Source organism: Pelmatolapia mariae, linkage group LG1, assembly GCF_036321145.2.
Source record: "Pelmatolapia mariae isolate MD_Pm_ZW linkage group LG1, Pm_UMD_F_2, whole genome shotgun sequence".
NCBI lineage: Eukaryota > Metazoa > Chordata > Actinopteri > Cichliformes > Cichlidae > Pelmatolapia > Pelmatolapia mariae.
In genome coordinates this window covers 38149036-38166731 of record NC_086227.1, presented here as the reverse complement: position 1 = coordinate 38166731, position 17696 = coordinate 38149036, and the positions used below count along the sequence as shown (strand labels likewise).

Sequence of the window (17696 nt, the reverse complement as noted above, 5' to 3'; positions counted from 1 at the left end):
TTTATACTAAAAAAACAGCACCCTTTTACCAACCACTGACAAAACTGAGGTTACAGCAAATGGTTTTTGAGACGAATGAAAAAATAAACAAAACTAAGTGAAACATCAAATATAACATGGGTGGTAAAATGACAAAAACAAAGTATTAATAATTGATAATCATATTAAAAATCTAAAACTTTAACGAGATAACAGTGGATAATAATAATAATGCTAATAATAACGAAAATTGTAAACGCTTGAAGAGAATGGTTCTAGTTCACATATACAAATATCAACATAAATAAATACATAGCGGCGTTCTGTTGTTCGTGGATGTGCCGCCCTCTGCTGGATGCAGGTCACTAACACAACTATCTGTTCCCGGAGCTCGGTTTTTACATTCATATAGTAGGCGGGGTCAGCTCCAGTTACCAATAGGTGTGGACCTACGGCGTTACCAGGGAAACGGTTTACGAGGCTGGAAGACGCTAGGAGACGGTGGAAGGCAGCAGCAGATAGGCTAACGGGTATCATGCTAGCAGGCTAATGGGATCCCCAGCGATCTTAAAATTTTAAAGCAGTCGTTCAACTTAAATATTAAACGTTACGCTCGGCGGTTGATTCGCGGTTACCCTCCCCCCTCCGTCTGCCGGAGTGAGAGCAAGCATGGCAGCAGCGGTGTCCCGCTAGTCGCGTCTTGTTAGCTGCTTAGCACGCTATCTGGCGAGCTAATCAGAATTTTATACCAATCACAGTTTCTCCCTGAGCACCGGTCTCGGCGAGGCCGCTCGACAGTGGATGAGCTCGGGTCCAGGGATAAAACGAGGACTGCGGCTGCCGACCGGGATGGATGTGAGTTAACAGCTGGAGTACTGGGACGGTGTGGCCCAGATCTGTGGATCTCTGTGGTTTCCCCCAAGAGCAGCCCCCTTCCCCTGGGACAAGGGGGACGGCAAAGCTTCACGCCGCTGCTCAGGCCCGGGCTCCGGGATGAGATGAGGCTCGGGTACCGGTTAACCAGGTGGGCTGCCCTCTCGTACAGCAGGAGGTCCGGTGGTGAGGTGAAGCCAAAAAAATGTCGATAAATTATGTGTTGCTGTTGTGAGGACTCATTAATACTTCATTCATTTTTTTTTTTTTTTGCATCGTTCACTCGGTTACTTAATGAATGAACTGCTCCTCAGATGCAGCATGTAGAAGGCAGTGTTGTCTGGTTCCAGCTGCTCAGCAGGAACATTTGAAAAAAAAAAAAAAAAATCATGCATGTAGAATCAAACACATAAACAACTTCCCCCTGATTACACTTTGATAAATTCAGGTATAAGCCAGTAAAATAACAGTGAAACCATCATTACTCAGATGATGGATTAGTTGACTAGAGACAGGAAAAACAGGAGCTGGAAAATTTAGAGCTGAGGTGATTGGATTATGAAAATTAACTGCATCTTTTCTGGTATTCAATTAAAGACCTCTGCTGTTTAATAATCTATTTACTATCTCAGCCTGCTTGGACAAATCCAAGCTGTATGCAGACTTTTGTCAAAGACAAATTGATAAAGAAATTAACCAGCAGATGAACTGATCATGACAATAATCAGAAAATGGACCCTGGATTAAAAAAAATAACTCATAACTCAAATAACAAATGTAACTGATTTGATGATATGAATAATTTAGGGAAAGGGTATAATTGTTTTATTAAGACTTCAGAGTCTCCACCTCACCCCAGATGTTCAGATTACAGAAAGGTGGAAGCTGAGGGTTTGTGGAAAACTGATTGTTGCTAATTGGGCTGATGGTCTCAGATCACTGCTGTTTGCAGCTGTGTGTTGTACAGTGGGACACACTGTTGTGATGCTGCAGAGCTGTTGTTGGTCTGTGTGTTGTTGTTTGAATCAGAGCCTCTGTTCTCTCTCTCTGTTTCCTTTGCAGCTCAAACTCATTGATCATGAAGCGGCTCTTTATGCAGCTTCAGCCTGCGGCTACTCTCTCGCTCATGTGATGGAGACCACGCTCTGTGCCTGACAACAAACGGCAGCTCTTTGATGCTGGATGCGCGTTCGGGATGGACGTGTGCTGTAGGAACCCGAACCGGACGGCGCCGGTCGGTGAGGACGGCCCACGGCGAGCTGACGTGCTGCTCTGCTCTCGGACCAACGGTTGGAGCTGGCCTCCGCACCCCTTTCAGCTGCTCGCCTGGCTGCTCTACATCTACTTCGCCGTCACCGGGTTCGGCATATTCGTCCCCCTGCTGCCTGCACACTGGATCCCTGCAGGCTACATCGTATCCTTCCACTGCGTGGACAGACCACCACCGCACCACTGGTAGCGAGGTGTACAGATAAACACATGTGAACTTTCTACACCAGTAGCATTTTTTTCTATGGAAAAAAATGTGAGTTTTTCCTCAAAATACAGTAAGACGTCTTTCCTTAAAATATAGTGTTAGTTTAGTCAAAGAATAGAGCAAATTGTCTTTCAAAATCTGATGACTCTTTTCCTCAAATTATTACAGCTTTTTTCTAAATATTTCGTGTTTTTGTCTTCTAAAAATTCCAGTTTTTATTATTTTAACTGGATCGTAATTCAGGTGAGTTCTCAAATTTGTGTCCCGGATACTTTGGTTGTACAGTCGACAATCTATAATTTATTCATTCTGTCTGCTGGTTTATTTAGCACAGACAGTGTAAAGTCTGGCAGTGTTAGGGAGCTGTTTTTGGTAGTGTCTGATGCCTATGAAAATATGAAAAAGGACCACTTTTCAAAATGTAATTTCCACATTGTCTGATAGCATTGAGTTATTGTTACTGAGGGGACAGACAGTGATTTCAGGTCTTTTCTTTAGGTGAGGTGTTACAGTGTTGCTCCGGCATGTCTGTGTTTGATTCCTGATCTCTGTGTCAGTGTACGGGCATCATGTTTGTGTGTCACCTGTTTGTCCACGTCATGGCCGTGTCCATCGATCCAGCCGACTACAATGTCAGAACGAAGAGTGTCCGAGGCCCGGTCCCCGTGTTCGACCGCTCCAAACACGCGCACGTCATCGAGAACTGCCACTGCTACCTGTGCCAGGTCGACGTGTGAGTAACAAACAGAGGCTTTTCAACGCATGTATGCTGCATCATGTTATCGTTCCCGAAACTGCCGGATACCTTCATCCCAATGATAAAAACTCTCAAGTGCTCTCTAAGCTTGTATTTTAACATTTAGCTGTTTTATGGTCATTGTTGAGTTTTGTTGATGAGTCAGCAGCAGCGGTGATAAATTTGAAAGCTCACAGCCTCTTCAGATAGGATGCTGTCGGGTTAGTTCGATGCACTAATCTCAGGGTGAGTCTCAGCGTGCTGTGGAATATTTTTTTAAAAATAGGGATGTGTACAGATCATCTTTAAATTTTGTAATTACACTTGCTGTTGAGCAATTTACCTTTTAGAGCAATATACATTATTTTCTTCTTGTTTATTGAAATGTAAAACCAAATGATTTTCACTTTTTATATAAAATGTGTTGTTTGTATGATTCTATTGTATTAATTATAGTGATTATATTGTTTCTGAAGTGGACACTAGGGATTGGTAAGGATATAGCTTCCAAATTCTATCATGATTTTTTAAGGGAATTTGCGAAAATGATATTCATGATATAAATTATATTTATGAGGATACAGACAAAAAAAAATTAAATGATCTGTAATCGCTTGCAGGCAGTTGCATTTTTTTATGCTGGCAAAATGGAAAATATTTTTCAGTGAGTTACTGTGACCACCTAATGCAATGGCTGAATCTATTGCTACAAGGTGCAGCAGCAGCATTATAGTGCAGTAGTTTTAAAAGAGATGGTCGCTGAGCCATTTGTTTACTTTTGGGTCACATGTCACCAGCTGTTGGCTGGTTCAATTTGAAGGTATGTCTGTGGTGAAACATATTTGCCACAGTTGTCCATCTCCAGCAGGAGCTGTTTTCTTGCTTATTTTTCTACTACTAGTAGTACTGTGCTTTGTTGGAGGTTGAGGTAAGCACTGAATTGTAAGTGAATGCTGACACATGGCTCTCGCTCTCAGAGATCCCTGGGCTCATCTCGTTGTGCGCTAGGAAAAATAAACACGTTGTCTTGCTATGATATCATGATATGGCACTTTTATCTAACTTCAAAATTTAAACCGATGTTATTATGGGTGATTCAGTATGGCACAGCCCTATTGGACCCAGACAGCTGCAGACGGATACTTATTTGTGTTGTAACTCTTCCAAGAGATGTGTGCAGCAATATGGCCCAGGCAGCTATTTCAGTTGATGCCTTGGTGTTGGCTGATACCCTTTAGATGAAATCAGGTTTTGTCTAAGGTCTGCAAAAAAACAAAACAAACAAAAAGAACCCCATCTGTTTTATATTTTTTCTCATTAACCCTGAATGATCTGGTTAATCGAAACTACCACACTGTGGATTGCTGCCAGCAGATGGTGCTAACACTGGCTGAAACTCTTTCTGATCAAGTTTCCCCATTGGCTGTTAATAGCTGAGATTTTGTAGCCCAAATTGTCCTTTTGCTTCCTATCAACCTAACATTGCAAATAGGTCACGCAGGTATGTTTACTTGAGCTGCTGTTGGAGTTTTTATTGGCATGTCCCTGCTGGGTATCTCTCACAGGAGTACAGTCTCTGGAGGTTGCACAAACACACACATGCAGACACAAACTGCTTGTCAGCTGTTAGCAGCTTTGGTGTTGTTGGTAGCAACATGAACATGAAGTGAAGCTTGCTTCATCTTCTGAGCTGCTTGTCACATGGTCTGGATTTGCACTGTCCAATCAGACTCCGGTGTTTTTAAGTATTTTTTTAAGCATGTTTGTTTTCCAGGGGTCTCTCTGCATGCACAGAAAAGATTTGTTCCATAATTAAAGTGAAGGTGTCGTGGATTTATTTAATTTACAGCCACATACTTTGCATTTATTTATTAATGCCACAAAGTGTTACTGATCTGAAGTCGAGGTCATAAAGCTTCAGCTGAAAGAACTGAAAATGTGTCATGTTAAATTTAATTTTAAACCCATGATGGTTCCTTCCCTCCAGTCCACCGCTCCTTGTAACCTTTTTAAAGCATGCTTTGCAGTCATGAACCTTTTGAGATGTTACCTAACATATTGCAAGTGTCCATCTCAGTTAGATCAGAGCTCATATGGTCTTTAACCTGCCAGGCTACTTGCATAAAGTCAGGACATTTTATGTTGTGCACTAGGGGTGGGTTTCAATAATCGATTTTCCAATGAAAATCGATTTTAGCTTGAATAAAGCGATATGGCTTCATTAAAATCCTGAATCTGTTTTTAAATATAAATGTACATTAAACCTCACAAAACTATTTCAGCAACTACCAAACAGCTAAAACAGTAAATGAGAGCAGGTAAACAGATTCCGCAAAAAGACGTAAACACAAAGTGTGGACCCGACGCATCAGAATCGGTGAGCTGTGGGCTTTCTCACCAGACGGCACGGCACGTACGCGGTCGGACACATCGTCGGGGCTGAAAACTGTCACCTCACACGTTCTGATGCGTCAGGTCTGCGTGTTGTGTTTACTTTTTTTTTTGCGCTAGATTCTGATGCTGCAGGTTTCATCACTCTCCAACCAAAACTGACTGAACCAGCAGCAAAAGAAGATCCAAACTAAGCTTCACATTTCGCTTCAGATAAGCATCGTCATGAATTCTGTCTTACTTTTGCTGTTTTGCTTCCACGACAATAAATTCACACTTCCTGCACAGCTCTTTCTCTCTCTCTCAGTGTACTTTAAGAAGTTTCCCATCTAAAAATCAAAATTTTCTGCATTATTCGCTTGCTTATTACCCACCAGTTTCCCGTTGTGCACAGCGCTGTTGGACGCTTTTTTTTTTAAAAGACCTCCGAAAGAAAAACTCATTTCTGCTGTTCAGTTCCAAAGAAATGTAAACTTTTCAAAATGATGCCAAATTGCAAAACGCTTAGCTGTGTCTCTAATTAAACCTCTGTAACTTTGCTCTGCTTCACTTCAGCAGCATCAGGTAATGTTCATATGTTGATTCATGGTTTTGTTCCATTTTTGTTCTACTGCAGAATATTTTTAAGGTTATCTGGTATAAAATGCCAGGCCAGGAAAATCTCCTTCACGTTTTTTGTTTTATCCTCAGTTACTTTGACACAAAGACATCTGCTGTGATGCTCACACCTCTGATGAAGTCTCACAAGTGTCAGTACTGATAAATAATCAGAATTATAATATTTCTGACTGTCTGAGGCAAAATTTCCCTGATTTGAATCAAAATTGTGGATCGAATCAAACCTTGTCAATCAGAATCGAATCGATTCTAGAAATCGGTGACAATGCCCGGCCCTATTGTGCACACTTAAATCAAACAATATTTCTGTTACTTAGAATTAAAACATTTGATTTTTTTCAGACTGTTGATCTAAAGAAACAGTTCAGGCAGTCTGGTGACCCTCCAGACTCTGTGTGTTTAGATGTAAGAAATGCCGAGAGGAATTAGCTGTTTCACAGTATGCTCACACAAATGAGGTGCACATGTTTCGGTTTAGCGTGAGCTGATTGTCGTCTTTGATATAAATCAGAACTGACCTTTAGAGAAACAACAGTTTGGGACTTGCTTCCAGTTGTCTGCACATCTGCACTACAGACAGGAGCTCTTCACCACTGAATTCTGCTGATTTTAAGTCTCCTTTTAAATATTTTACTGGCTTCATTAATTGCAGTGTTGCATAGTCCTCAGCAGCTGAGTGCAGCTCAGTTCCTGAGTAAATAATAGAGCTGCTCATTGAAGCCAGGAGGTGATGAGCTGAGCTGAACTGCAGTGACAACCTCTGAGGAAAAAAAATATGGGTCAGTGGGCTGGTCTCAGGAGGCCTCAGAGAACTGGGTCACAGGGGCTCTTACAGACCGTAAACCCCCTCTCAGACCTGGATCTGATCTGACACTGTTTCGCGCAGCACTCCCATTTCTGAATAAACATTGGGACCGGATCTGAATACCCACAATCCTCTGGATCTGCTGCAGAGAAGGAGCTACAAATTGACTCAGAATCTGAAAACAAATTTTAAAGGTGGTTTATTATGCTTGTTGTGCTGCTCCATGAGTAGCTTTGCATGACTCCCAGTTAAAAATGATGTTATTTATTTTTGCAGTTCATCCCCTGTCTGAAACGAGCTTTTTGAGCTTTTTTTTTTCGAGCTCTTTTCAGTTTTCTATTTTTCTTCTGATTGGTTGCCCCTCGGAAACGGAAGTTTGTGCAGCTGGTGGGCGGGGCTTCTCTGCTATCATACAAGTAGAAAAAAAGAGACTGAAACCGAACTTTTATCTCACGTGCACTGACCTCATTATTCCTCAGTTTAATTTACATATACGGCCTATTTACAACACCAGAATGTGAACTCTGGGATTGGCTGTTTAAATAACAGTTATGTACCATTTGTATATTAAGAACCTGAATTGTGTTTGAAGTAAAAAGTTCTCATTCACACATTAAACATCCACACACATTAAAACAAACTTGACTGGTACTGTTTTAGCAAAGCAGTAAAGTCATCAAACGTGAATGTGTTTTAGTTAGATTTGTATTACAAGGTGCGCTGTACTATTATACATTCTGTATAGTAGTGCTAGTACTAGGCTGCACTTGGTTGTAAATACAGATATATGTATGTGGTTGTTTCAGGGGACCGAAGTCGAAACATTGTAGCGCCTGTAACAAGTGTGTGGCGAACTTCGACCATCACTGCCGGTGGCTCAACAACTGTGTGGGCAGCAGGAACTATAAGTGAGTACTGGTTTATTTTTCTGTGGAGACAAACAATGAAGGATGCTGTCACCTGACACTGGTTCACTCCCAATAAGACAGCTGTCTCTGACAGGGAAGTGAGGCTGTTATACAGCTCTGTGCAAAGCACTGAATCTCCTTTAACAAAAATGGTAAAAATGGTAAATGGCCTGTATTTATATAGCGCTTTTCTAGTCTCTAAGGACCCCAAAGCGCTTTACATATCCAGTCATCCACACATTCACACACAGGTGATGGCAAGCTACGTTGTAGCCACAGCCACCCTGGGGCGCGCTGACAGAGGCGAGGCTGCCGGACACTGGCGCCACCAGGCCCTCTGACCACCACCAGTAGGCAACGGGTGAAGTGTCTTGCCCAAGGACACAACGACCGGGACTGTCCGAGCCGGGGCTCGAACCGGTAACCTTCCGATTACAAGGCGAACTCCCAACTCTTGAGCCACGATCGCCCAACAAAAGGAGATTCTGTTGCACCTGTACGTGCACGTCTGAGTCTTTCCAACTTTAAAAGTCTTTAAAACAGGAAAGTCACGACAGCAACACAGACAAACTAACAGAACGAGGCAGCTGCCATATGATGGGAGTGATGAATCAGAGGAGGATGCGTCGTGTCTGATGTGACTCAGTGAGGAGTCGGTGTCTGTCATTGTTTTTATAATTCTGTGCTTCTGCCTGTAATGATAAAAGTGTCATTAACTGAAAACCGAGTCAGAAGCATTTCCAAAAGTCTCTTCTAAAATACTGGAGCAACATAGACATGGGGTGCAAAGATAGCAAATGTTATGTATTTTAAATATTTGAATCAATATTTTTGAAATATATATTTTGTACATTCATGCCCATTAGGCGTGTGTGCTGAGCAGTGCTGTGTGTCCTGCAGGTTGTTCCTCCACAGTGTGATCTCAGCTCTTTTGGGAGTTTGTCTCATTCTTGTTGTTGCCTCCTACGTCTTCATCGAGTTCTTTCTGGACCCCACTAAACTCCGCACCGACAAACACTTTCTGGGTAAGATTTGACCTCTGACCTTGTAAAAAAGCTGTGAGTCTGTAGTGTTTATTAAAAATTTTAAAAGAAATCTCAGTTAGGGTGTTCAGAAATCAAGAAGTGGAAGCTGAGGCTCACAATGGGAAAGAAAGGTGATTAAAGTGACTGAATGCAGCATGGTTGTTTGTGTCAGGTGGGCTGGTCTGAGTAGTTTGTTTCCTACACAAACCATCTGTGGGTTTACAGAGATGGGTTGAGAAAGAGAAAAGAGAAGAGAAAGTATCCAGTGAGCAGCAGCTCTCAAGGGGAAAATACCAGAGGTGAGAGGAGAATGGCCAGGCTGCTTTAAGCGGATAGGAGGGTCACAGTAACGCAGAAAATCACTTGTAACAACCAAGGTATGCAAAAGAACATGTCAAACTTTCAAGTACATGGGCTACAGCAGCAGAACGCCACACTGGGTGCCACTGTTCAAGAAAGACCAGGAAACTGAGGTTCCTGCAGGCTGAACAGAATTAGACCAGAGAAGATTGGAAAACTGTTGCCTGGTGTGATGAGTCTCAGATGGTAGCGTCAGAATTTGGAGTGAAAAGCACGGCTTCATCCTGCCTCATATCAACGTTTCAGGAAGCTGGTGGTATTATGGTGTGGGGGATATTATCTTGGCACACTTTGGGCCCCTTAGTACCAGCTCAGGATCAGTTAAACCCCACAGCCTACCTGAGTGTTGTTGCTGACCATGCCAATTCCTTTGTCAAGAAGCACAGGTGAGTGATAAAAGACTCACGTGTGATAAAATGCACTACAGTGTGATACTCGGAATTTAGCAGCTTCACAGTGAATGGAGTAACCTGCAAACTGAACTGAACTGTGTGCAGTCTTTGCCACCTATCTCCACTCAGATTCTTCTGAACTTACGTAGCTGCAGGATGAGAAAGCAGTGCCCCCTCCTCTCAGTGTTATCTGCAGGCGGAGAGTCCACATCCGCAGCAGAGGGAGGAAGATCAGGAGAGTGAGATGACTGATGTCTTTGTCCTTCAGTCTCGTGTTTTCATGTGAGGAAGATTATTTAGTTTGTCGACAGCTTATAGTTGTTTCAGTGAGTTTAGGGTGATTTTTGCTGTTTAAAGGGTCACTGTTGTCTCTCTATAAATTACTTTTTATGTTTCATTGTGAACCTGAAATTTTGTTAAACTAAAAAAGGAGGAATATTAGAAAGATAATTCTGACGCCCCCAGCCAGCTCACAGATACAACGACAACAACTTTTAAAGCTTAAAAAAACTCAAAGTTATACCTGATGTGCTTGGATTTTCCTGGTATATTGGGGTTTGGTTATTCAGTCATTAAATGAAGAAATGCTGTTTTCACAGTTCACTCTTCTTGTGTCCCACAGTGAGGAATGAGACAGGTGTGTGGTTCGTCTTCCTGCCCGTCGCACCTCTACGGTCAGCTGCACCGGTGATTCCCGTCCTGGCCGCCATCACAATCGCTCTGGGTCTTCTGTCCTGCGTGTTGCTCTGCCACTTGCTTTGTTTCCACATCTACCTGAGTAAGAAATAACACACCTGCCTGTCTGTCCACGTGTCAAATCTTTGACAAGAGGAAGCTTTTCTTTATTTTCTGCCCAGCAGTTAATGTTGTAATGTCTGATGTTCATAATAAATATTTTCAAAATTCAAAACGTATGTAAAAATGATCCCAGTGAAGCTCAGCCTTAGACATATTCTATAACATACCGATTTTAGTTCATCACAGATTTAAATTTCTGTGGTGATCTGCTGCAGGTACAGCATGCTTGTGAAATGCAGGCAGTGCAGTTCACAGGCAACACGTTACGTTAGTCTGTAGAATGGCTTCTGTATTTATGACAGTGGGGCAAAAAAAGGTCCCTTCAAAACAGCATTTCCTTTCAAAGTAACTAATAGATTTTCCTGTTTCACAATCCATTTGTTGTCTTTAGGTTTTATAAAGAGATAACAATCCACAAAACTGTGAGTTTGCATCCGTTTTACTGGTTTTACTACTATTTTTATTTTGTAAACAATCAGATATTTACGTGAGCATTTTATAAAGGTTTTGAGGGGTAGCACTGGGGTGGCCATCCACATTTTTATTGCTTTAATAATTTCTTTTCTTCAGATTGGACCTGATGTGCTGCTCAGTGGAAATTGAGCATAAAATCCACAGTCTGCCTTCTTTGTAAAGATTTATTGCAGAGTTCATTTATTTAAATGCAATATGAGGCTTCAGCAGTCTGAGTCAGACACATCACTCCTCTGCAGCTCGATAAAACAAAGAGAGAAAATTCAGTTAAAAAAATATTCTCTTTAATAACTTCACTCACATTCAGGTGATGCTGCCAGTATATCATACGTTTGGATATTTATTTGTTTATTTAGCAGCATGAAGGAGAAGGAGCTATAAAGAGTTTTTCCTTCCTCGTGCTGTCTACGCTCTCACAGAGGTTATTAAAGTGATTTTTTGGCAAATTGACAATAAATCTTTGTTTCTGACCTCATGGTAATGCTGCAAGACCCCGTCAGTGTTTCAGAACAAATCCTGTGGGTGTGTGTTTTGTGTTATGTGTGTGTTTTTAACTGGTCCTCTGAGGACATTTAGTCCACTTCCTCTTTCTCTTCACAAAGACAGACCTTTAAAGGCCATGTCGGGGTTCAAGGGTCTGTTTACTTATGTGTGTTTCAGTGTGGAACAGGCTCAGTACGTACGAGTACATAGTGAGGCAGCGCCACCGTGTGGACAACAGAGACTTGAGGAAACCGGGATCTGTGAAAGAGACGGCAGCTCCTTCAGTCCTCAAGGTGACTGACTGGCAGGCGAATAGGCTCTGTTAATAAAGGGAGAAAGAGTCTGGTTTGGTGGGGTTGAGTTCAGGCTCTGAGTCTTTGTCCTCTGCTGTCCCCCCATCAGGATGTGAACTACTCAGGGACTCTGGGTTACACCAACCCTCAGCTGGACGTGCAGGAACCTACTGCTGTGGCCGTGCGAGGAGAGGCAGAGTAAGTCTCTCAGCTCCTCCTGTTCTGGTTCAGATGGCCGGGTCCTACTTAAAGCCGGCGCGTGTGATTGGCTGAGATGAACTGACCGGGTCCCGACACGTCTCAGTAAACAGCCGGCAACAGTTATTTCACCACACGAGGAGGCCGGACCTCGTCGCCATGGACACGGTTTTCTTTGCAGAAAACAAAGTGCAACATGAAATTCTTTGGCTTCAACTTTCAGGAAGCAAACAAAGTGTGGATTGTGTGTGTGAGCTAAAGGGAGGAGGCTTTTTTGTGTGTGTGTGTGTGTAACAGAAAGGCTTGATAAATAATCCCACTGACTGTAACACTTGCTCTGAATCCTGTCTATCTGAGACGTAGGAAACCTTTTTTATATTGGAGCAGGAACAGTCAGAGAACAACGTGGAGGGCACAAAATAAAACACTGACAAACAGGGAAACTAGTTTAGATACTTAATCACACGTAGCAGCTGTTGTTGTCCAGTTAAATTGTTCTAGTTCCAGTGTGTCGGGTCGTTACAGAAGCACAGCGTTAGTATGATCTGTGAGCGACCGTCAGGTAGATTATTTACCTGCACTGACAGGGTTCATTGGTCGACAGTGAGACGCTGGAGTGCTGACCCTGAGCCACATGCCTCTCCCCCACAGCTGTAATAACCTTTTTCTTTTTTCTGAGCATGTCTTCTTTACCTGAGGTTTCTCCCAGTGAAGGAGACGAGTGTGCTACTTTTTATTGACATTATTACCTCTTTTACACCAACATGGTGCCAATGCAGATCTAGCTCAGTGTTATTGGTTCCAACTTTGTGCTCCACAGCTTTATGTACCAAGCTGGTGTCAACTTTTTAACATCAGCACCAGGCCTTTATTTATTTATTTGGTGGAAATCTGAGGAACTTGCTCTAGATCGGGCACCAGCACTGTGCTGGTGGAGAAGGAGGTCTCTGTATTAAGGGGTGATCTCTAGTGTTCACAGAACTTTGTGTATGTGTTTCTATTCTATAGTCATTAAAGGTAAAGTGAAATATTTCAAGCCCTTTTCCTGTTGATGATTATTGCTTATAGCTCATCAAATCCAGTGTCTCAAATTATTAGAATATTTCCTACGATTTGCACAGTATCCAGGTACTTTTTTTAGATGCACTAGTACAGTCTGTAGTACGCAATCAGATAATCATGCATTGCGTGTGTGTGTTTGTGTGTACCAGGTTCCTGGCTAATGGTAGAGTGAGGACTGTGTCCAGTCCTGTCATGGAGGAAGACGCTCCGCCCACTGTCTCTTCAGAGATGAAAGCCATAGTGGCACACACACATCGACACACACAGGTAAAAGCCCACAAACCAAACACGCAATAACAGGTTCAGTGTGATGTTACACAGACTGTGGAGGTCTGACGGATCCGGAGAAACTTTGGATAAAGTTGTGTATATTTGAAGAGAATATGAGAAAACAGCAGTGAGGGAGACCGAACTTAAAAACCTGCTTTGCATTTTTATTCTTCTGCAGAAGAAAAAGAAGAAGAAGGTACGTAAAGTCCCAGCAGAGGTGACCAGAGAGCGCTGCCCAGCCACAGCCCCGCCTCCCGGTATGGCCTCACCTGTCTGTACATATGAAGACACTTTTGAACACACCGTGTTCTCTAACCTGAACCTAAAGGCTGTCAAAGTTCCGCTGCTCTGTAGCAAGTGTCCGCTCTGCTTTCCACTTAAATGACCTCCTCTTTGAAATTTACTGGTGTTAACCTTGCGGTCCTGTGGTGCGTTCACACACAGAAGTGAAAGTCTGACAGCAGAAGCTGCGATGTTAGAAAACGGGGCTGACACAAATGTCATGAAACCAAGCCTTGGGCAAATAAAGGTACTTCATTTGACCTTACAGCGGAGGGCAGTTTCAGTCAGTTCAGTTAGCATAGCACACGATTAATCAGCAAAAATAAATATTTTCCTAATGTTGTTTTTGGAAACTAAAATAAGAGAAAATTGTTTACAATTACAGATCCAAAATCTGACATTAAAGAACAAATCCATTCACAGAATCTGTTTGGAGAGGTCAAACTTATTGGCACCAGCTGATTAAACACAGAAACAAAGTGAAAACAAGTGAAGGCTTAAAAAGAAAAAAGTTACTGAAAAGCTGTTGGGACGAAAAAGCTAAACTAATCAAAAGACAGAGTTTGCAACATTTTGCGTTTGGTCATATCTAAGCTCCTTAATTTAATTTGATTTTCCTCTGAAACTGTTCAAAAACAGGAACACTCAAAGCTTCTGTCTGTCTGCCCGTCCCATGTTCACACAGCAGATCCTGTCACCTTAAGTCAGGGTGGAAGAGCAGCTCGACGACTTAAAAAAGTAAAACAAACTTTTAGATTTGAGGTGGGAGCGCTGATTGACCTAAACCTGAACCCTTTCACCTGTTTTTTTTTTTCTCCCTTACTTCCACATGTGCAGCTGTGCACACTGATGTTTCAGCTGCACATGTGACCTGCCTCGGGTCACTGAGTGCAGACAGTCTTCAGGTAGCTCCCGTCTAAACTTTGAACTCCTTTAACAAACCATGTACCTGTTCTCAGGATCCCAGCTGTCATTTATTAATTTTAGAGTCACACAAACAAAGGTTTTACTCTTCTCATAGATGTTTACAAGCATCTTGTTCAGACCTGTAGTGATGTTGGAGCAAGTCCAAACACGTGGTGTAGATTTGTGCTGCTGCTGTTTTGGTTATTTCACTTCTCACACATTTGCTGGAAAAACCTGGAAAAATTGTCCCTGTGAGATTGTTGGGGGGGGGGGGGGGGGTTAATGTACCCCCACTGAGGTAGCTCTCCACCCTCTCTCCGTGTGGAAACACAGCAAACACAACAGCTGCTGGTGATAGAGAAAGACAAACTCGGATACACACTCGGAAGTTCATTTCCCACTTCCAGCATGATGATAATAGATGGCCATAAACAGATGCTATCTGCTGGACAGCTAAAATGTTACTCGCTGTAATAAATCAGAATAACAGACAGAAATACCCTCTGTTTGTTTTCTCTCCTCATTTTGGATGATGAATCATTGTAGCCGCTTCCCAAACATGCATTCATTCCAAGAGCAGCAAGACTCCTAATGACTCGTAATAGGGTGATAATTTTAATTTATTGTATTAAAGAGAATGGGTGGATGGGATAAATGGGCACATATGCTAAAAATATAGCTCGATTGGCAAGCTATTGGTGGCAATTCTGACCATCGTTAATAGCCGAGATCTTCTTCCATTCACAGAGCCTTAACCTCGAGGGTCCCCAACTCTCCAATCAGGAAAACATTCAGGTGTTTTCCTTCAGGTTAGAATCAGAGTCTCAAATGGCATTCAGTCAGGACATGAAATGACTCTGAGCTGTGGGTTTTGAGCGACTGATATCAGGTAGCGTGGTAATGTGTATTTTTCTGTTCCTGGATCACAGAGCTGCTCCTGCACAGAATAAAGCCTTTACTAATATGAAACAATTGCTAGAGTCTATGTGCAGAAGAGCTCCGGAGTCTCTGAGTTTAAAGGGCAAACCAGTGGAAAGTGGATCCTCAGATGAACACATTTCAAGTTTGTCAGTGCAGGACCTGATCGATGTCTGACAGAAAGCCTGAAATATGTCCTTAAATGTTCTAAAAAAATGATGAAATTAATAATTTCCTCCTGACTCTGTCTCTTTCTCTCTAGCAGAGCCCAGCAATGTGTCCACTGTGTCCTTGGGTCAGCGGCTTCCTTTCCCAGCATTCCCCCTGAGGGCCACGCTGCCCCCCCTGGCCCCCACTTCAGGCCCCGTCCAGGCTGCCGCCCCTCCCGCCGAGTACCACTCAGATTCTGCTGAGTCTCTGGAGGAGATCCCGGTGGCGTTGGCCAAACTGGGCTCTTCGGCCTCTGCTGCTACAGCGGACGCGTCTTCACACAGGCCTGTCCCGGCATTCCCTCTGCCCTCACCACAGCCCAGGACTAAAAGGAAGGGCGCCTCCTCCCGCGCTAAGAACGCGGCGGAGCTGAGGTTCGAGATGGCCACCACACACCCTCCCTCAGTGTTTGTTAGCCGGGCCAGCGGAGAGGCCACTGAGCCCCTAGAGGAAGTCCTCAGCCTGGGCAGGAGGAAGACTGGACTGAGGCCCAGACCCGGGTCCAGACCAGCGTCCCGGGCATCGCTGGGCTCAGGCGCTCCCTCTTGGATGGAGCAGTAATAAAGCAGACTGCTACTCTTTATCTTTTTACAATCACTTACTGGCACAACTATTTTACTTTTATTCTGAAGGGTTTATATTGCTCTATTTATTGATTTACTTTAATTTTGAAAGCCAAAGCTGACTTCCTGTTTATGTCTCGGTAAATGAAGTGTTTGTGGACGTTTGTGTGTCTGTTCCTGTGGAGACTTTATGGACACCTCCCTATTGTTTTTTACTGTTTACTGTCAATCGGTCCTCTACTACTTAACCTGGTCTCCATGGTAACTCTGGGCCACAGAGACACCAGGTGCTTAAGAGTTTAAATTTGAACCCCAAAAAGGCCAATAATGAGTCAATGAAGTCATCAGTAAATAATCAGATAAGTACCACTAAGCTAGAAAATGAAGCTCAAAGCTTCAGCAATTACATCTTATTATGTTAAATCTGTAATTTGGATTTTCTGACACTCGTTGTCATTTTTCAGCCAGTCACAAATGCTTTAAACGTCTGCTGTTTGTGTAGCTTCCACCCGCTGCTACACTCCAAACTGCGACACCAGGTTGAATCCTATTAAAGGAGCACTTCAGCATTTAGTTCATTCCAGATATCGAACATTTGAATTGGTGATCTTTAGTTTTCTTAACTGGAAGCTAACAGGCTGTTGCTGCATAGGTAGTGTGCAGCGTGAGGGCGGGATCAGAGAAAATGTCACCACGTAGCTCTTTCAGCCGTCACGTCTGAATGAAGCAGCATAAAGACATGAAAGCTTAGAACGGCTCTTTCTTAACAGGAATCAAGTTTTTCAGTAAATGTTGAACCGCTCCTTTAAACGTTTCATTTTTTCGGACTCGTCCTGAAGTCTGTGTGCAGCTGGACATGCTGAGGATGCTTCACCTGTCAGCTGATTTAACAATAAAGAATGAAAGCTGGTGCATTTGTTACACGTTTATATCCAGATGCTGGTCCAGAGATTTAATTCTTCTTCATTTGTTGCACTTTCAGCTGTGGCTGCTTGTTCATTCCTGAAGAGTCATGACAGCAACTGGGTTTTCAGAACAGAGCCACAGTAATTAGTTGACTAAGAAACCTAAAATCAATCAATTCATTCATAAAAATCTTCTGTAGCCTTATCAACACACGTGACTAAGATAAAGCATTAAGCTACAAATTTTGGTTTTGTATATGTAAATGAGTAATCCATCCACATAAAAAGAAGAAATTAAATGCAAATGAAGATTTAAGCCTGTATCCTGCTAGTAAAGCACTCAGAGTATAAAAACATGTATATAAAAGATGGGCACACACCATGACATCACTCTGTTCTGTGAACCTTTTTCTCACTGTTTTAAGCTTTGATTTGAGCATTTTTGTGATTGCTGTCTTTTTTATTTGGAGTCACAAGTGACCAAAATTATTAAATAAATTTGAAATAACATGTAATTTCAAACTTACTGCTGTGTTTTCATCCATCCTTTCTCTTAGCTACTTATCCAATTCAGGGTTGTGGGCATGCTGGAGCCTGTGCCAGCTGCTATGGGGTAAGAAGCAGGGGTAGAGCCTAGATTGGTCTCATCAAAGGGTGTTTTATTAGAAATAAGTTAATGTAAATCATTCCCTTTATTTGCAATAAAAGGTCACAAGAAATGACTAAAGAAACAGCCCAGGGAAGTAGTGCAGAGGAAGACAGAGAAAGCA

General features: G+C 42.7%; 1 protein-coding gene across 3 annotated transcripts; it reads left to right on the top strand.

The window, feature by feature from the left end:
* The first annotated feature begins 442 nt into the window (after positions 1–442).
* Positions 443–17421, top strand: zdhhc1 (zinc finger DHHC-type containing 1). Of its 3 annotated transcripts, none has more exons than XM_063480455.1 (11): positions 443–1003; positions 1915–2266; positions 2887–3062; positions 7686–7787; positions 8688–8812; positions 10187–10342; positions 11497–11612; positions 11722–11810; positions 13022–13139; positions 13321–13399; positions 15511–17421. In XM_063480455.1, the coding sequence occupies exons 2-11, from the start codon at positions 2048–2050 to the stop codon at positions 16017–16019; spliced, it is 1689 nt and encodes a 562-aa protein (XP_063336525.1). In that variant the 5' UTR covers positions 443–1003; positions 1915–2047; the 3' UTR covers positions 16020–17421. The 3 variants fall into 3 exon arrangements, with proteins under 3 accessions (XP_063336525.1, XP_063336533.1, XP_063336540.1); XM_063480463.1 differs by having other exon boundaries at positions 443–1043; XM_063480470.1 differs by having other exon boundaries at positions 444–1003; positions 15514–17421.
* Positions 17422–17696: the final 275 nt, after the last annotated feature.